Source organism: Phalacrocorax aristotelis, chromosome 2, assembly GCF_949628215.1.
Source record: "Phalacrocorax aristotelis chromosome 2, bGulAri2.1, whole genome shotgun sequence".
NCBI classification, from domain to species: Eukaryota; Metazoa; Chordata; class Aves; order Suliformes; family Phalacrocoracidae; genus Phalacrocorax; species Phalacrocorax aristotelis.
In genome coordinates this window covers 102,008,674-102,029,394 of record NC_134277.1, presented here as the reverse complement: position 1 = coordinate 102,029,394, position 20,721 = coordinate 102,008,674, and the positions used below count along the sequence as shown (strand labels likewise).

General features: G+C 43.4%; 1 protein-coding gene across 1 annotated transcript in view; it reads left to right on the top strand.

Moving 5' to 3' along the window:
* The first annotated feature begins 7,290 nt into the window (after positions 1 to 7,290).
* GLIPR2 (GLI pathogenesis related 2) overlaps positions 7,291 to 20,721 on the top strand; it is a 29,573-nt gene continuing 16,142 nt past the window's right edge. The window contains 2 exon segments of the mRNA XM_075084533.1: positions 7,291 to 8,545; positions 8,548 to 8,572. Of these exon segments, the coding sequence (XP_074940634.1) occupies positions 8,405 to 8,545; positions 8,548 to 8,572 (166 nt within the window). The 5' untranslated portion in view covers positions 7,291 to 8,404.

The window sequence follows — 20,721 nt, the reverse complement described above, 5'->3', positions numbered from 1 at the left end:
ATTGATTCATACAAAAAAGAGAAAAGAAAAAAAGGAATGATAAGAGCCTCATGCAGGAATGGAAGAGGCAGCAAATAGCATAGCCAGGAGATAAGCCAGGGCAAATGCTAAGGCATTCAACTTGTGGTGACAGAGCTTTGAGCAGCATGAACAGATGAGGGCAAGATCCCTGAACTGGGGGGTACGAATGAAGATCCACAACAGACCTGACATACACATGCGATTTTGTTATTTGTTCACAGTTTAGGAGCTTTTGAATTTTTTTTTGCCTCAGGGCGCACTACTCCCAAGTACACAGTTTTAGGAGGGGCTTTAACTGTACTAGAAGAACTGTGAAAGGACAGTCTGGGCTGGGTCGCCGTTACTGCCTCTTTCACAAAAGCATCAGGACTTGCAGGTAGAGTTAGCCAGATCATTAGACTGCTCTGGCAAAAGAATCAGCCCTGCCAAGCCAAACAGTCCAGCCCCAGCACTGATGTCCCAGCACAGGGGTGAGGGGTGACACACCTCTACTCCCAGCCGTCCCCCTGAGAAGGCAAGCAAAGCCGGGTGCCGGCAGGACTCACTTTCCCTGGCAGTGTCACTGGGGAGACATGCAGCCCAGGAGATGCCTACTATGGAATTAGCATCTGTTTTCCTCATGCTGCTTTGATTAGCCCTTTCTTCTACAGGGACAGCTTCGCAATTTGATTGGAAGCATAGAGGGAAAGAACAACAAAAAAAGTAGGCATTGGGAATAGGCATCTTGTCACTGCAGAGGTGTGTGTGTGCTGGGTGACCTGCTCAGATGCCTACCTCCAGCAATGGTTTATCAACTCCAATACAACGGTTCAGCTGCTAGTGATAAGCAGTGCCCTCATTGTTGGTGTCAGTGGTTGCTGGGACTTTTTTTGGAAGTGTGCCTGTTGCCTCTAAAATCCAATCTATTGGAAGACCGTTAAGGGAAAAAATATTGGGGGAAAAAGTACTAAACTATATAACTGCACAAAAAATCATGTTTTATTTCTGGATTTATTAGCTTGACTTTTCCTTGATTTAATTGTGGTTTTGTAATGAAAGGAAGGAAAACACAAAGCAGTAATGCTAGAGAAATCTTGCGCAAGGAAAATCAACTATGATGTTGTTAGCTAACAAGGTAGGTGTGCAGTGCTGCTGCAAACTCATTGCATGTACCAGTGAGGTAGGTCAAGACTGTTCCAAGTGAGGTGGATGAAATTGTGAGAAGGACACGGAATCAACAATAGAAATAGATCAGTGAAAGCAGGGCTAGATGCTATTCCAGTGCCCACCTGTTGGCATTCTGGCACTCATTAGTTTACACCATGGAACAGTTTCTGGGTGTGAAATGGATTCTTTTTGGATCAAATGTAGCCAGAGACTTGCGCCAGGAATTTATTTGACATGCTACAGCTGCTGTCAGGTATTCCTACCATGCTTCTGGCCTTGAGCTAGTCTTAGGTCAAGATGAAACTCAATGAAACGTTTAGGCTTGAACATCAGGTTCCTCCTTACAGATCTGCCTCTGCTGTGCTGAACTACTTGCTAAGACAGGCATAGCCCCAGGGTGGTAAATGGCACTCTTCAGGAGTACAAAGACTGAACCAAAGCTGTGTGATGAATGCAGATGTGATGGTGCTGGAGTTTATATTTGAGAACTTGAATGGATCACTCATATGGAAATGAAATTCATGCAGGGGAATTGTGAAGAGAAGAGCCTGACGTAAAGGTCAGGTAGGAAAGCTGCTGGAGAGGAGATGATGGAGGAGTGACATGGAGGAACAGACATAGACCTTCTAACTGAACTCAGACATAATAAGGAAGTGTACAGGAGATGGAAGCAGGGGCAGGTGACCCAGTGGGACGATAGAGCTCTGTTTGATCTTGCAGGGATAGGGTTAAGAAAGCCAAGGCCAACCTGGACTTGAATCTGGTGAGGGATGTGAAGGGCAACACGGAAGGCTTCTGCAAGTACATAAACAGCACAAGGAAGACCAGGGAAAACATGGCCCACTGTTGAATGCAGCGGGGGCCTGGTGATGCAGGACACAGAAAAGGCCAAGGTACTCAATACCTTCTGTGCCTCAGTCTTCACTGGTAAGTCTTTACTGGGCAGCCTTTACTGGGCTGTCTTTACTGAGCTTGCCAGTACAAGAACCATACAGATGTACTGGATTGACTCCAGTGCAGGGCCACAAAGGTGATTAAGGGACTGGAATACCTTCTGCAAGGAGAGGCTGAGAGAGCTGGGACTGTTCAGCCTGGAGGAGAGAAGGCTCAGGGGGGATCTCATCGGCATGTATAAATACCTGAAGGGAGGGAGTGAAGGAGAGGTAGACAGACACTTGTCAGCAGTATCTGCTGGTGGGACAAGAGGCAACCTGCAGAAAAATAAAAGCTCCTTGCCAAAACACCTTCTCTATCGCATCCATTTTTCTGAACCTTGTTCCTGCAAACTTCCTTTAATATCCTCTAATTCTTGTATTGGAGGACACAGTCAACAGTCATTAGCCATCTGTGTTGCTCATCATCTTGTAGTAATGTCTGTAATTTCCCTTTCCATGATCTCTTCCCTTGGCTGAAGAATCACAAAATCATAGAATGGTTTGGGTTGGAAGGGATCTTAAAGATCATCTAGTCCCAACCCGCCAGCAATGGGCAGGGATACTTTCCTATAGATCAGGTTGCTCAAAGCCCTGTTGTTTTGCGCATGAAGCTTCCATACCCTTGTTGCCTTTCTCTGATCTTTTTCCGCTTCTGCTGTATCCTTTTTGAGATCAGGAAGCCAGGACTACCTGTGTAATTCAAGGCACAAGCAAATCAGAGATTTAAACAGTACCACAATCTGCCACTTTCTTTGATTCTTCTCTAGTTAATCCCAATATCGGATGTACTTTCTTGTCTTCTTCTAAACACTTAAAATGGTGTTTTCATGACCTATCATAATTGTGTGATCTCATTCATGAGTAACTGCTCAAATTTACTTTCTGACTCATAAAGTGGTTCATATACAAGGGTATTTTAATGTAGTGGCTAAATATGTGGCTGTTAAGCAGGAGGTGCTTCCAGTTAGTAGGATGAGGCTTTGCTAAAACAAAGGTTACTGCGTATGTGGATCTGATACAAAAAGTAGAAGATTGCAGGGCTGTGCACAGGAAGGCAACACCACAGATGCTGCGGAGTCAGTGTGTTTATGTATCGATACACCACTACTGGAGGTCAGCAGCTGGCCTAGTCATCTGACTCCTTTGTGTATTTGTGCTCACCTGGGCTGTCATTGAACTTTTCTTTCCATAGCTACAGAGCAGTGGGAAAAAATGGTGCTTAACCTCAGCCTGAGGTACTGTGCTGAAGCAGAGAGCCCGTGAAGTGTCCTAGAACCATGTACCAGGTACTGTTCAGCCCACCGCAGCCTTCGAGGAAAGAGGTAACACTTTGTAGCACTGTCAGAAACTCTCTTGCTTTTGAATACCCTCAAATACTTTTTTGTGCCAAAAGTCCTTCCAGGGTACCCTCTCCTCCCTTTCTTTACTTTTACTCTTCTGTACCCTGAGGAGCTGGCCCCTGCCTCTTATGGAGCCATAGGAGCTCTGTGTCTTTCTCCATGGCAGGGTGCAGGGGAAGCACTCTGAGCATCTGCAGAGGTGGGAAGCGACGCTTCTTATGGAGGCTCCTGCTTGGAGCTAGTTGAGAGCAACTGTGCTGAGGGTTTTCCTCTGGTTCTCTTCTGCAGCTAGAACCCCAGTAGTTTGGCCCATGTGGAGGAATGCCTTGAGGCTGAAGTGGGCATTTCACTGCCCTGTTCTGGTGAGATCTGTGTACTTGTGCTCTCAAACATTTAGATGGTCAAGGACTGAGCCTGAAGAACATCAGCTGGGAGGGTGCTGAGCCTCTCGAGAGAAAGGCAGTGCCTGTGCTACACTCTCCTTTGGACAACAGTATCCAACGTTTCATCTCCCAAGCCTTTGCTTTGAATCCAGCCCTTAAGACTCTTGTTGGTGATTAATCATGCGCTACTTTTATCTTGCAATGTGTAGGAAGAAGTTAAAGTCAATGACTACTCTGCAGTGACAGTCTCATGTTTTCTGTATGAGGGCTTTGTGGATGTGGCCGGCCAGTATCAGCACAGTCTGAAACAAGAGGAATAGCCTTGCCTTTGTACTCTTGTTCTTTTCAGCTCAGTTCTTTTCATTTTCTTCAGCATCCGAGAGTTACGGTCACACTAGAAGGCAGACATGAATATCTCCTCTTGCAAGAAAAATTAACATCTCCAACTGTGCTAATGTTAATTTTTATGTGACCTGCTACATAGACTGGATTAATTTACAGGTGAATGGCAATACCAGTTTGGGTCCCACAAGCAAAGCCTGGCCAAACTGGAACAGGAAGAATATTCTCAAATGTTCTGCCATCATTTTTTACTTGTTTTCCATTTACCTCAATATGCAGTTTTCTAGTTGATTGATAGTCTGGTGCATAATTTTATTGTTCACTCATGGTTCTTATCACCATATATGATGTTATTAGTATACGATGTATTTATATTCATATGTGAATACTGTTGGTCCTTAGGGTCACTTGTTTAGAGTCTCTGGGGAGAACAGATCTGTTACATTTAGTATCGCTCACAAACTTTTTGTATGCATGGTTTGACTTATGGAGAATCTGCTTTGTGTTGTGTTTAAAAGAAGGCTGGGAGGCGTACACACCTCCTTGGCCGGGCTTACATATGACAGTGTTGTCATATGTCTATCCCAGTCTGTGCGGGCACCTAATTTTACCTGATTCATACCAACTGATGGAATGAATTAATGATTCAGAACATTAATGAGGACAGGCATTTGCATCAGCTGGACCCATCAGAGCATGCACCTGTGAAAAGGTTCATCTCAGGCCTTCTTAAATGTGTCTGAACCTGCCTGCAAGCAGTTGGGGATCTGCATAGGCAGCAACTGGCCAGCTGTTACTTCATCACTTGCACTGCTGCTGGAACAGAAATCTGCAGGCTGAAATCCATGATGCTACTGGGACCCTCGCAACAGACACGTAGCTGATGGAGAGTCCTGCTTAGGTGAGTTCTCTTGGCAGGTGGAGATGGGTACTCAGCTGTGTGGAGGCAGACCTCTGGGAAGGAAAGAGGTAACCTGGGGTCTGCCTGGGGTTTCTTGCTCTATCAAAAAGACATCTGTTTAGTCGTGAGTTTCTACAGATTCAGCTGTATATGGCTGGCTGGCAGAAGCTATTGGAGAAATATAGGAGGCTGTCAGCACATGGCTGTGAAGACTAAGCTGTGTCAGACAACAGGCAGCAGCACAATCCCAAGTGGGCCTGGAACTTCTCACTGCCATTTCCACCACACTGGCCTTCCTGGGTCCACATGCCCTGAGGTAGCCTGTGGGACACTGGAGAAATTCCTGTGGCTACCCAGGGCTGATGACAACATGAACAGCAGGTTGCATGGGGCAGGATGGGGGACAGCAAAGAGAAACTGCTGGTGGGAAGAGGTGCAGGAGGCTTCCAGAAGAGGCAGGAAAGCAAAGCAGGGAAAGGATGTGGGTTTATATATGGTGGCACCAGAGGAGGTTATGAGACTGCAAGCATTAGGGTCAGTCACATCAAGGTAAAGAGAAGCGGTTGATGTAGATGGGTGAAATGGATTTGCTTTGTTGGGAGAAAAGGGAGTATAGGGTAGAAGGAGGAATCTGTTTGGTCATCTGAATGCCACATACTCAGTTTGACACCAAAATTTTAGCCACAGATTTTCAGAAAGCAGATGAAACAGCTCTACTGCAGATGAATTATCTCTGACTCCCTGATTGTAATGATTCAAGCACTTCCTTTCAAATTGCATTTTTCCTTCTTATGTGCTTTATAATCTATTTCCAGGCAGAACATTTATTACACCAGTCTTTACTAGTTAAGTGATACTTTTTCTAGCCAGCTGTTTTTGTTGTTTTCCTTTTAGCAGAAAGATGGAACAATTGAAAATGAGTCAATCCACATTGTGCTTTTTTTGCATCTTTTCCAGAAATGTTTAGTAGGTGTTGCTATAGAAGTCCAGAATGTTGGGCTCAGATCTGATTGTGTCAGGGCATTTCTGTTTCTGTAAGATAGTTTCCAATGCCCACTATTGGATAATACTAATGTCATCCTAGTATTTTCTCTGTGTAAAAGAATCATGAAGTAATTAAACAAGCATGCATTTGGAGGTGCTCTGATCCACCATAAACAAAATGGGAAATCCCCTTTGTTTCCACTTAGATTCCAGTATACTTGATAGTACCTGAAACTGGTAAAAGGATAGTGATGATTTACAGTTTGCAAATTTCCCTACCAGTGGCTTTGGTTTAATCACTTTCATTATTTTTGAAGACTTGATTACATTCTTAATCATTAGTGTACATACTTCCTCCGAATTTCCATCTGATAAGATCAGCAATATTCGTTAGTATGGAAGTTTCAGCAGGTAATGTTAAAATGCTAAAAAACTCAGCTCCCTCCTTCTTCTTCATTTTTGTGTATCTCAGCTTACATTGCTTTCCAGTCTCTGATGACTCATTACATTTTCTTTGTACTGATACTTTTCACATTTCATGCCCAAGCAGTGATTTTGATTTCCTTGTTTTCTGACCAGAAAAAGCACAATTTTTTCCCTATAGGTAACACTAGATTTTTGCCAGATCAGAGAAACCCTCTTTTCCAAGTTATGGTTGCCCAGGATGTTGCGAAAATGGCATGCAGGTGTCTCTGGTCACTTTTGAAGATCTTGATGCTGTTTTCTTAGTAACAGTCCAGGTCCCAAGGGGATGTTGCTTTATAATGCAGCTGAATATTATAAAGATCTAAAACATAAACAGTATAAAATATAACAATCAACTATGAGGATATAAATGAACATTTTGAATACCAGAGACTCCCAACTATGCAAATTAATTCCCGTCTACTCCTTGTTGCAGCCATAGGGTGGCAGGGGGTATTGCTGAGCATTGATGGATGTCCTAGCAGTAGTACAACCCAGTATTTCGAGTTTAGCAGAGCATTTTTAGAGGCTAGGGTTCACAGACTGGCCCATGGTTTGTTCACTCCTGCAAGCAAATAAAACGGAGGCCTTTGCCTCCAGATAAAGGGCTCTGTAGTACCAGCTTCAGCTCTCCACTCTGCTCCTCAGCCAACTACTGCCACTCCAGGCAGAGGGAGTGGGAAGAGATTTCCTTCTGCACCTTCTCTGACCTCTTCCTCCTGCTCCGCTGCCCGCCCTGCTACCAGCGAAGGGAAGTGTCTGGCAGCTGTAATGACATGTGTGATCTCACGCCCTGTGGTTTCCTCCTCTGGGTGGTACTCCGTTGCCTCCATACCTCTTCTTAGTGATCCCATCAGCTATTAGATAGTGACGCCCCCTCAACCTGTGTTTCAGCCTTGCCAGTGAGGTAACCTCAGGAGGAGAAGTGTGTTGGTGAAGGGATGTCTTTCCCCACCTGCAGCTACTACTTTTTAAAAAGAAAAAAAAAACCTTAACCTACCTCTTTTTATTTGGGAGTTTTCTTTTTTTTGTCTTACCACGAACCTCAGCCTCCAGAGGTAGATAAAGAATAACTAAAGCCTGCTGAGCCAGCAGACTTGGCACAAAACCAAGTAGAACCTCGAAATTTTGAAAAGCATTGTAAAAAATTGGGAAGCATTAACTTCAGAGGATTTTTCGTGGTGATGAAAAGATGAAAGTTGGAAACACGTAACTGAGTTATTGTTTGAAGAGTTGCAGCACTTCTGAAGTTAAAGTATCCTGTTTGACATAGGTGAAGTAGTTAATATTTGTCAGATTAGCTTGAGGCATTTCGATGTAGTGTGAAGATAACAGTGGCACAATGTGCTTGTACAGATAAAATGAGGCATACGCACATCCAACTCATTTTACAGAAATACACCATCAGCACAGTTCCCGTTTAACCTGCAAAATCGTATGCTGCGTTTTACTAATACCTTCTACAGGTTATGTTGTAACAGTGCAGAAAGTGATTTATTTTAGACGTAAAACGTAGTTATACTTTGACCTTTCTTATCACTTGCTTGTTTCAACTTCATGTACAGTAACTGGGTAAAATCTAACAAGTATTTAGCTGTATGAATTAACTTCATGGATTATGTCTGCTGTGGCAGCACAATTATTTGTCAGCAGAATTTATTTTCACAGCCTGCTCTTATCAGAAGACAGCCGTGATTACTAAGCTAAATTGGTATGTGAAACCATATGGTGTTTTGGAGCTGCTTGGTTACTGTGGAGGATAAATAGCTCTTGACCCTAAACAGGATCTTTTTAAGAAAAAAAAAAAAAAAAACCAACAGTGTCCATATGCCTTATAAGGCATGGGCAGGCTTACTCCAGTGCTGAAGAAGGGGCGGTAACGGGCTCATGCTGCTGAGTTTTCTCAGGCAGCGGTCGCAGGCGACTGAAGAAGTTGTGCTGAAATTGCGAACGCTTTGTCCCCGACGCTTAGTGCTGACACTCAGTGAAGAGAGGAAGCAGCAGGTGAAATTAAAAAAAAAAAAAAAAGCCACCACTTGATCATGGGAAAATCAGGTGAGCAAATGCCTTCGTGCAGTTGGCTGTGTATTCTTACAATGTCCGTGCCTGGTTTTGTGCTCGGAAAGCATTGCTAAAGCGTTAGTGGCTTTCCTCGGAGAAAGCTGCTTTCATTTGTGCATGGTACAGCCTGGGAGGAGCTTTCTCTCTGACACAAGGTTAGATGAAAAAAAGCGAGATAAACGACTCCCCCTCCCCAATCTGAACAACGTTGGGGTAGTTTTATGTTTTACCATTTACATTTTCTAACTGATAATAGCTTTGCTTTGCTGTATGAAATAATTATAAGCCCTATAGCTTTAAAATTATCTTGTGTCTAGCTGTTTGACAAAACTTACCTGCGCTGCAGATAGGCAGCAGGATGCTTTGAGGGGGAAAGCTCTTTGTCAGCCTGTTGGGAGGATTTAGATTTAAGATTTGTTTACACTTTAACCAAGGATAGCCTTGTTCAGCTCCTAAGTCTCTCCCCAGCTGTGCAGATATTTGTGAAGCCTTTCCCTGCTGCTGGCTGTGTTGCTGGTCCTTTCCCCACTGCTGCCGGCTGCTTATATCCCCTTCTCTGACAGTCTCGGCTGCGGGAGACTCCTCCGATGCTGCCAAGGAGCCAGAGAATTTAAGAAGAGAGAGTTCATGCCCAGGGCTTTCTCCATCTTTGTCCTGTTAGAGTCAGGAGCGAAAATCTGTGCTGGCCTTCTGAAATGGCTGTGAAACTGGATGGTCTATTCTTTGTTCTTGTGGTTAGGAAGTTATTTTTGTGACAAATCAGAGCCTGTCAGCATATTGTCTGTCTGTGCTGTGCATAAACAGCACGTATGGGACACACTCAGCAAAACCTAGTACTTGATTTACTCTAAACCATAGGCCTCTTCCACAGAAACTTGAGGAAAATCTTTGTGTGGGTAACACTTCAACGGGCCTCAGCATGGGTGTGTTGAGTTTTTTTCCTTTCTCCTTTTTTAAAGGTCAGCAAGTTGCTAATACAGTCATAAGGCAATTACTGTCTCTTTTATTTCCTGCACATTTATTACTGCACATCAGTTGGTTGTTCCAAGCTTAGGAGCGACGACAGACCAGAAAGTGATTTTGCCGAGGCTTGGGTATTGTTTGCATCCCTAAGTAGTTACACAAATGGAGCTTGAAATCTAAGTACCTATTAAAAATCTTTTGTCACTTGTGTCATGCTTTTCAAGTCCATGGCAAACTGGGTCCAGGTTACTGTCTTTGAGCAGCATGTGGTATTTTTAGATGAATCATAAAACTGAGATCCTGCCCTGACAATTGGTTTATTGACTAAATCCCATCTGCCCTTTCCAGTGTACTGAAGTCTTTAAATTCCTGTCTGAGATCATTCAGTGTGGTTTGCCTTTGAATGGGTCAGAGCAGCTATTTTTGTAGAGTACTGCTTCCTCTGTGTTTTGGGTAAAATACCTCATGTTCCTGCTATAGTACTCTTGAGGACACAATACGGGCAGGTTTCTCTGTGCTGGGATGTATGGAAATGTAACAGGTTGGGATCAGTCTGACCTCCAAACAGAGTGCTTGCTACTCTCCTGGGTCAGAAAGATTAAGGTGGAGATTGCCTGCAGGTATAAATGTAAGGGTGCTCTAATTCATGTAAAGTGGGGCCACTATTTTAGAATAAATGGCTTTAGTTTCTTTAACCTTTTATCTTCCGTAAATCTGTCTTAAGGCCTAAGTATCCCCAGGCAAAGAAATCCTGTTGTTGAAAATATCAGTTCTTTGATAAAAGCTGCCTAAGAATGTGTTTTTACTAGCTGTTGGATTATAATTGAAGCAATGTTCATTGCCAGTATCAGAGCTGGAGACTTAGCATTGCTTTTGCTTCATTGAACAGAGCTGAGTGTTGGATGATATCGGTTCCTCTGACTCAGCTTTCTTCCTTGGAAGCTGCAGGCTGCTGAAACCAAATTCATACTGAAATTCCCTCATGAGGTTTACAAATATGCCCCCCCATGGCCATAACACCTGCAAATACTTAAGCCAAACATGGAGACTCCCTCTGCCCTTCCCCTGGTCTTCTCATGTAGGACAGTGCTTGGAGTAGTGGGTGGTGCAGGCTCCCCTCCCCGCAGAGCCTGAACCAAAAAGACTGGGGTAAGTATTTTCTGCAGGAAATGAGGTGACGGTGAGCTGGCTGCTCTTTGTTGCCCTGTTGCTAAGACCGCCGTGTCGGCACGGCTGTGACCCCCCCCCCTGCAGCTGTGCGCGGCCGGAGGCTGGGGTCCTGCGGGCAGCCCTCGCCCCAGAGGGGATATTTATGTGAGCAGCTGCAGGCGATGCTCAGGGAAGCAGCTGGCTGCCAGCTCCACTCCTCCGCTCTGGAGTGTGGGGATTTCTCTAGCTGGTGGGAGTCTCCGAAAAGGCTGGGATGGTGGCAGAAAAAGGCTGCTAAAAGCCTCATTTCTTCCGCTTCCCCTCCGGCCCTCCCTGTTGGGGGGAAGGGAGCTCGCCCCGCTCGCTCCCTAAAAGCCAGGCAGAGGTGACAGCAGGGGAATCGCCTTGTTTCTTCTGGCTGGTGGCTGCAGAAGCTGTCAGACAAAGACAAGGACGGGCTTAGTAAATATTGGCTAGCTTTTAACAGTGTTTGGTTTTCTTTATTTTCTTTTTTTTTTTTCTCCTTCTGCAAATGTGGGTGGGACTCCAGAGGAAGGGCTGGGAGGTACCCGCTGTGCTGCTTGTTGAGCCAGTACAAAAATAAGGGCTCAGAAAAGGGTTTGATGAAAAGAGACGGGAATGAAACTCAGTGCAGTTTTCTGTGCTGTTTTTAATCTTCCTTAGAAGCACGTGCCAGTTTTAGCTCTTAAGATGCACCTTTGAAGCACAGCAAAAAGGACTGTTGTGTTTTCTGTGGAGTGAGCTATGTCTTCAGCTGATTTGAAGTGCAGACTTGTACTCCAGCATCTCGGTAGGAGACAGGCATAGCCGGTTGTAAAAAAAAAAAAAAAAAAAAAAAAAAGTACAAATATACTGGAGAAGTGACCTGTTTGCTTTCTGAGAAACACGATACTTGCAAGCTACCAAAATAACAACGTGTTTCGTGCTGGCTGGTTTTACAGGGCCTGTGGCAAGAGAGGAAATTAATTTGTCTAAATTGCTAGCAACTGAGCATTCGTGTTTGGTAACAGCAGGGCATTTGCAGACCTCATCGTTAATACAAGTTACTGGCTGTTTCTCTTTACACCAGAACTGAACTGGAGGGGTGGTGGGAAAAGGGCCTTTCAAAAATCAAGTCAATTCAATTAAAAACCCCACACTTCTCCAGGTTTTGTATGTAGAAGAAACCGATTATGTGGTTCAAGTTCAATAAATGGCAAATAAAGATCTGCCAGAAAGGCATCAGGCTTTGGCAAACAGTATTCTGGGCCCAATTTTTAACTGTCTGTTGAACCATCAGGGTTTCGGTGGGGGCAGGAGGAGAATGCAGCAGCCATCCCATGCAACAGTGGTTACTCCTGTTGACTGTTAGATTAGTAGCCTTAGCTCCTCATGCTCAAGGCAGATAAAAACCAAAACAAGTATGAAGGGCTCACAAAGAAGGAGGTGGAATGTGATGGTCTGTAGTAACCACACTTCTCCAGGTTTTGTATGTAGAAGAAACCGATTACCAAGGTTTCCCATGCCATAGAGTTGCACATCCAAAAATATCAGTTCTCCTTTCTGAATCCTCCAAGAAATTTCTCAAAAAAAAAAAAAAAATTAAGCAGGAAGAAAGCTTGTATTACTGGAATTCAGTGAAAACATTCAAACCCTTAGTTTTCTCTCAGTGCAGTCCATCTTGTCTGTATTTGAATTTCCCTTAGCTGCTGCTCTGTATGGAAGAACAAAAAGTGTGCGAAAATGAGTCTCTTGACTGTAACTGCTTTGTTGTTTATTACATATCTCAACAGACCAGAAGGCTATTTCAGGTCGCTGTTTTGGTAGAGGCCATGTCGTTCTCCAAAAAGATTAGCTGGAACATATCTACATTATGTTTTTACAGGCAGATGTAAGCAAGCTCTGCCCAGCTTGTTCAGCAAGCTGCTGAACAGCAGCTCTGCCAGAGCTGGACTGGGTGGCCCTGCAGAGGAGGGCGAGGTGAGGCCAGGAGGGTGGCCAACCACTCTGTGCAAGCAGGTGTGAGGAGACGGTAGTAGTCTGGGGTGTTGTGGAGGAAGACAATATAGGCGTCTTTAAGGCCATCACAAATGTTATTTAATCCCATTTAATGTTGACTGAACTGAGTTACCAGACCAAATCTCGGCTTTAAACAGAAATCGCGTGGGCTTTGCCTGGTCTCAGCTTTAAGTGTGATTGCTGCAGAGCTGCATGAAATGCTAAGTTAACTGTCCTTCTGAAGCTTTGCCATGCTGCCGTTGTAGTGGTGGGGTTTGGGAGCCATCTTCTGATTGAGATTATAAGGGCTGTCCCTGGTTAGACACCTGTGCGTCACAAAGCTGAAAGGGGCTTGCACGTGTTGTTGAAGTCTCCATGCCCCACTGTAAACACAAATATGAGGGGCAGGAGGGCTCTTTTCCATGAGACAGCTCTAATGATAGTTTGTGACAGGTGGGCATTAAGATGTTAGTGAATATGTGCTTAATTATACCCTATGTGTTTGTTTGTCTCACTTGTAAATTCTGTGGGCCATTGGCATGTGTTGGGCACTTAATAAGTGATCTTCAAAAAGTGATTTGGGGTGAACTGTGGCAGGGTATAACCTTGAATTTGCCCTTATGAAAGCCTTCAGCTTAGAATCACAAAATGGTTGAAGTGGGAAGGGACCTTTGGAGGTCATCTGATCCACTCCCCCTGCTCAAGCAGCGCCACCCATAGCCAGTTGCCCAGGACCATGTCCAGATGGTGTTTGAATATCTCCAAGGATGGAGACTCCACAGTATCTCTGAGCAACCTGTGCCAGTGCTCTGTCACCCTAACAATGAAAAAGTGTTTCCTGAAATTCAGACTTTGATAGTTCTATAGTTTCTACAGCGCCACTGTACGAGGACTTACAGCCATGAGGAGTATATTCCCCTGAACTGCCCCCATGGCAGGTCACAGGAGGGGATGTCCATGACACAGTGTTATTAGGTGTGGCTCTGGCTTTCTGGAGAGATGCAGAGGATTCCCCTTTGGAACTGCAGTCCCTGGGTCTAGGCATGCACGTACATCTCTTGCATATGCTGCCATCTCTCTTTTTCTTTGGCTCCCAAGTGCTGGACCAGTGTGTAAGCAATGTGAGCTGCAGAAGGAACATTGAAATCAAGAAGTTTAAATATTTTGGAGTTTAGGTGGAATTTTATCTTCCAGGGTGTGGTGTGGGGGAAATACACTTATTTGATCCTTTAAATATATTATATTTGGACCAGATATAAGGAAGAAGTTTTTTATGATAAGGGTGGTAAAACACTGGCACAGGTTGCCCAGAGAGGTTGTAGATGCCCTGTCACTGGAAACATCCAAGGCCAGGTTGGACGGGGCTCTGAACAACCTGATCTAGTTGAAGATGTCCCTGCGCTCTGCAGGGGGGTTGGACTAGATGACCATTAAAGGTCCCTTCCAACCCAAACCGTTCTAGGATTCTATGAAATACAGACCACGTTTTTCAAGATTTTGAGTTAACGAGAATTGGGGTTTAGCCTGTTGAGCAGGGGTTGAGAATGAGACTATGTAATTGATAGTAAATATGGGTAAAGAAAGTTTCCTGTGTCTCCCTGCCTGGTCTGGGCTACTGGATAGGTGAGTTTACACATCAGTGATCAGGAGAAACATGCATATCTGTGTTTCCATGCCTCAGGGAGGTGCTTAAATAAACATACTTTGAGCATTGCCCCAGCTAGCTTGAATGTCCTTGACAGAAAAGCAAGGTGGGAGGGTATTGGAGCTAATAGATGAAAGCTAGTTCAGGTATGGCTGCCCCAAGCAATGGTAGAACATAAATGGCAGAGCATATCCCAGGAGAAGTTGGATAGTTCTTCTACCTTTCTTCAGTTCTTCTTCTTTGCAATGTTCTTCACTTTGCAGACCTGGGTTGGCAGCAGACGGCTAACAATGCTATGTAAAATGAACTTGGCACTGGGTACCAACAGGGCTCCCTCTGTTGCTGCCCTTAGAAGCACCACAGCCACAAAGCACAGGAATGTTTAGCATCTAAAATATGAATAAGTGACCAGCAAAAATTACTCAAGTTAGACATGCAGTTGACTTCCAAAGGACTTAGAAGAGCTACTTGCTGAAAAGTATGGTATGCTGCTGTCATGCAAACGTTGTTATAAGGTGGAATCACAATCTAATGGCTGAAGGTCAGATTTTGTGGTAGGGAAGCTCTGATTTCTGGTGTTACTCAGTGAATACAATTGCACCTCAATTTCTTCATAAATAACTGTAATTAGAAACTCTAAGCAGATACGATGTTGGGGAGGCGCGAAGAGAAGAAATGGAGCAGATAGCTTCGCTTTCTTCTCCTGCATAGTGTGGTCAGTTCTAACACATGGAGGTTGCTTGGGGCTTTGTATTTTGAAGTGTATGTACCCTAGGAATCGTGTGGTAATTAGATTTAAGAATACAAGACCTTACTAATGAGAGGGTATTCTTAGCCTTTTTAAAAGGGTTAGCAGCTTACTCATTAACTGTCTGCCAGGGTTGTCTGTGTGGGTGTGTGGAATGATTACAATATTTAGTTGTCCTCTATAGCAGAATAGTCATAAAAATACTGCTTTTGATTGTCTCTCATGCAAAGCCAACACTGGCTTCTCTGGATATCGAGCAGTCAGTTCCAGCCTTAGGCACGATGACCACGCCAGGGTAGTGACTTGCTGACAGGCCCATTGGTCTGATTGTTTGGAAGTGAGGGGCTGGAGGCAGAGGACTTCTCCCCCCACCCTTGCCTCCAATGAAAGTGAGAACTTGGTTCTGTCAGTGCTCAAGACTGCTGATTGGTGTTACTTTTTTTTAAATGCTTATATCACAGACGGCTCTGCTGCCTCTCAGAGCTGTGCAGTTTCCAGTTTTACCAGGTGTTCCTTTTTAATCATGGCAGTCAATTGCCTAACAGTTTATAAAAGGCCTTAAGTGAGGAAGTAATCAACAGTGTCTATTATAGCAAGAATAGGATTCGCAATCAAATAGTGACATGACTAATGTCATTGAAACATTATTACACCAGCAGCTTCATATTCTCAGGCAATATGCCTCAAATCGGGTTGGGGGGAAAACAGTGTGTTACGTCATGTGGCACAGGTAATGCAAGGTTATTAAGTTGCCTGTTTGTTGTAGAGGAAACACAGATAATAAAATGAACTTTGTCCATCAGATTCAATTAACTCAAACATCTTACTGTTGTCCTGAAGCTCATCCCAGTGATAAGCAGGTGTGTAAGGAAAGTTCAGGCAAAACTGAATACTGAAAGACATCAGAGAATCTCCTCCCTGAAGAGGGATCTCCTGAGCTGAAGGGAAAGCTATTTTGAGCAGCCTGATAAACACAAGAACGTTCCAGGAAACTACTCCCATTCAAACTCGTGTCTAATTATAACCCCCAATTCCTTTCACTCCTATAAGCAATACTTTCTCCTCTATCTTTTAGTGGGGTCGTAAGATAATTCAGGTTGGGAGGGAAATAGTGTACCAACAATTATGATATCTCCCATAAATGCCTATTGTATGGGATGGAGCTATTGCCCTTTTATTGAATTCTTGGTTCAAATGTGTAAAAGAAGACAAAGAAACCCCACCCAGGATATAATGCTTTTGGAATATAGTATCATTTTTTCTTTCCTTCCCTCCAGGATGTATACGTAATTTCATTTCTTCTGTATGTTTCCAAGCAATCAGACAGTTCTGTTAAGAGTACAGGGGAGTTTAGCACTGAAGGAAGTCAGGTTTTATGGCTGGAAGTGGCTCATGAATTGAAGTGTCATCAGATCTGTGCTCCCAAATGACATATTTAGGAATAGCATTAAGGGCCAGTCTTTGAAGAAGTTGCTGTCCCAGCTGGGAGAACGAAGGTGCAGTCAAATAGAGAAAGGCACATGGAATATCCACTCCCTGTGGCACTGTAGAGGCCAGCCAGTATAGGACCATCCTGGAGTGTTTGACTTCAAACCAAAGTGCCGAGTCAAAATGCAGTAGTCCTCTTAACGTTTCTCATATCAGTTAAATATCTGTCACTTCTCCATTGAAGGAACATTATTCTCAGAGTGTGAAAGATTTAGCTGGGGCTCGTTTCCAGAGAATTACATTGCAAGTGAGGATAAAGATTATTAATAAAGGTTATTAATAATAAATATGTCAGGTCTCTTAGAAAGGTCTAGATGAAAACGTGGTCATTAGAAGCTGGGAGGTATTATACTCAAGAATTTTGTTTGTTTCTAATTGTTAATATACTTTGAGAAGTTTGTTGAAATAGAGGCATCTTCAGTTATCTGGGACAGTAATAAAGGACATCTTGATGTAGTTACTTTGCAGTTCTGTGAAGCCTCTAATGAATTTTTTCACAAAGCTGTTGGGCATATTAAAAGCTGTATTTGCTGCATTCTCATTCCACACCCCATTGCTGCTTTCAGAGTAGGGTAGAGCAATTCTGCAGAGTCAAGGGACACTGAAGGGATTTCAGTATTAAAGCAGAGCTATGCTTAGTGTTCAAATGGTTACCTGGTTACCTTTTTATGTGTTTTCTGTCCACCTTGCATTTGTGTCCTCTGCATGTGTTCTGGCACTTTCTGTCTGGGTAACTAATTTTCCTCCCTGTGTTCTGGACAGGAAAGAGTGTGGAAGTAACACACAGTATCCTGGATAATATGAGTCATATTGCCAGGGTTCTTGGTATCAGGCTTTTGAGTTTACCTCTTTCCAAAAGGGTGGGTCCTTTGAAATGTGTTTTGTAGCATTCTTCAGATATGTTGCTTTAGCCATTATATAAGCACATTTCTAATTACTTACTTTGGGGCAGAATTGAAAGGTGAGGTCATTATCTCCACTTACCTGTAGTGCACACATTGGGTGGATGCTTGAGCCTATGTCATGGTTCAAAGAGGGATTGAGACAAACATAGTGGTACACTTCTGTGTAGGATTCTACATCAGGTCCATTTCTTGTTGATGGCATTATATGTTAATTATCTGAAGGCTAAGCAGAAGAAATTAGAATGTATGGAAAGTACAAATTTGCCAGTGAAGGTTAATCAATAAACAGTAGGACAGAGAACACTGAGAAGACGATACTTCTAGAAATTGATACTATGCTCTTTCATGAATCTCACTGGGGCAGATACTGAGTCATAAAAATAAGTATGCCTTTTTTGCTAGTTAAGCGTATGCCTGGTATAATGTTGTGCATCCTGAATGGTGACATAAGGGCTGCCCACAGCATTTCTATTGTGTAGGTATTCAGTGGAGAGGTTTCATGTTTGTGTTTTGTGGAATATTTTACTGTTAATCTTTCCAAACATCATCTTGCAGCTCTGCAAGGCCAGTGGAGTAGGTCCAGCTGATGGCTGCAAAGATGATGCAGAGGAGCTAGTATTGTGGAAGACATGTTCAGATAACTTGCTTCTGTTTTGATGCCCAAACTAAGGGAAGAACAGGGCAGGAGAAGACAGGGTTCAAAGAAGAGGCAGGAAGGATTCAGGCCTGAAGGGCTCATCGCTTGAGAAAGACTGAATAGATTGATGCTGTTTAGAGACAGTAAGAGAATGAAGAAATAGAATACTCAGAAAAACAAATCTGACAGGAAAAGGCAACCTAGATGCCTCTGCTTACTTTTCCATGGTCACACAAAGTTGATCAATGAAACTGAAAGTCCACAAACGTAACAACTGTAAGGCATGCTCTGTACCACATCGTAGCCTGGAAAGTAGTTGTCATGTGCTGTCGTTATCTTAGCCAATGTTCCAGAAGAATCCAAAACAGAGGTAAATAATTGAATAACAAGAAGCAAGCAACTGTATCTAATACCTTTAGTTGTTTTACTTATTAAGCTGTGTAATGATTCATGACCACATCCAACTTTCTGGCAGTAGGAAATGTTTTTTTCTAGCAGCTTAAACAACCTACATGAAGGGAAAAAAGTACATCTCCAAAGCTGTTTGGGAAGCTGTTCCCATTTGGGTGGGAGCCTGAAAACTCCTGTTAACTCTCACTTTTAATGTCTGGCTTCTCAGTGTATGGAACATTGGTAAAATGGAAAAACTTAACATGTCTTCCAAAACAAATCTGAAATACATTTGGCAGTTGGGCGTCCCTCTCCACACATCAGCATGCACGGGAGAAACTGTGCAGAGGGAGGTGGTTAGCACATGAGCTTGAGTCATGGCAGATAAGTGTTTCTATGGCAGCCACCTTTGAGGGAAGGGGAGGATGGAGGTTCTCTAGGGAGAGCATAGCGGTGCCTGCCATGGCTAAAAGAAACTCAGTTTTGTCCATGTCTTGTTGGTCTTCATAAGTCAAAACGTTAGTACAGAGCTGGATTATGCAATACTTCCATTAATGAATGGACAAACAAGTGACAAAGCCTGTATTTCAGTTTACTTCATTTTTCTTTTTAGAATTTCAATTTGTTGTTGCTATTGAGAGCAAATAATTTGAATAGAAACTTTCACACTTGCAGGTCAGATTGTTTATCTACTATTTAATGCTGAGCAGATGAGATATTAAGTCTGGGAGATAACAGACACAAGCTAGTCTTGTGTAGAAAAATGCAGCCTGGAGTATGTGATGCAACTTCCAAAGCCATGCATTTCAACTTCTTTGATTTGCAGGCTGTCTTGAAATTTCCCTGCTGCAAGCATGCGCCCGAGTCAGTGAAGTGAAGTGAACTGGTGGTAGGCTTGCTTTCTTCAGTAACCTATGATGGATGCCTTAAAATAGGGCATGACCCCGCATGATGCAGCAGGTGAGAGGTTTGGGACTCTGGCCTGATAGAATCAGGCAGCTGTGAGCAATAGTAATAAAAGTGATGGGACAGGTTTGTTAGCAAAATGGTGTGTGAGTGCTTAAACACCAAAGTGGAGGTGTTTAGATTGTTGGCACGCAACTTGTGACACACAAAATTGAAGGAAAATCTACGAGGAGGAAGGTGGTAGGCAGATCTCATCTCACTCTCAACACGGTTCCCGTTGCTGTCTTATGCCACCAATTTTATACCAAAAAAATCAATCCTGAAAGCATGTTGATGGAGAATATATTAGATATATGTCCATAATGACATTTTGGTCTGGGTCAACCTAACTTCAGACTGTGTTCAAAAGGTTTAAAGTACTGCATGAAACAGTAATGGCTTTCTATGTGCATTAGATGTGGAGATTACCTTAGGCTGCCATATTATCCTAAAGCTGTCGGGGAAAGTGTAGGGAACTCTGAGAACAACTTAAAGCATGAGCGTGGGTTGGGTAATCACCTTAGGAAAAAGTTGCAAAAGCAGTGTGTACAAACTGACAGCTCTACTGTGGGGAAAATACATCATTACAAACAGCAGACTGGTGTACATGCTAATAAAGGAGAGAATGATTGATTATAGTTGTTAGGGTCGAGTAGTGAGAGGAAGCTGAGAAAGCTAAGCTTAGTAACAGGAAATGCTTTCTAGTCATGAGGTCTATTTGGGCTTCAAAACTGTCTTACAAGGCAAATGATGGTAGTTGTGCTAATTAGGATATTCAGAAATAAAGCTGATGAATCATTAATAAATATAGAAACCTGTGTCATGGTAAAAGTGGAGTAAACACTCAAAGAAGTCTTGGCCTGTTCAGAATCTTCAGCAATATAAAGAGAAAACTGTCTTTCTGTTTTGAAGATGTGATCCACACCTCTCTAACTGCCCCAATACCCTGTTTCAGGTTCCAAATTTGTCTCAAAGCAGCAAATTCCACAGGCTGACCAGTGCCAGGGAAGATACTTTTTCTGTGGTTCTTGGGAAAAACATCAGCAGAGTCATAAAAGGAGGCAACATGAAATTGCAATTCCCCTTGATGGCAATGTGACTTGCCACTTGTCCTCTACCTTGTGCTGCTGAAAGGCTCAAGTTTATCAGGGTACACACAAGAGCTTCTTTAAAGCTTTTCAGTAACTTTGGAATGCAGATATTTAGCAAATGCACTCTAGCACAGGGGGGGAAAAAATAATCCCCAGCAGCCTTTTCTTTCGTTACCACTTGCTG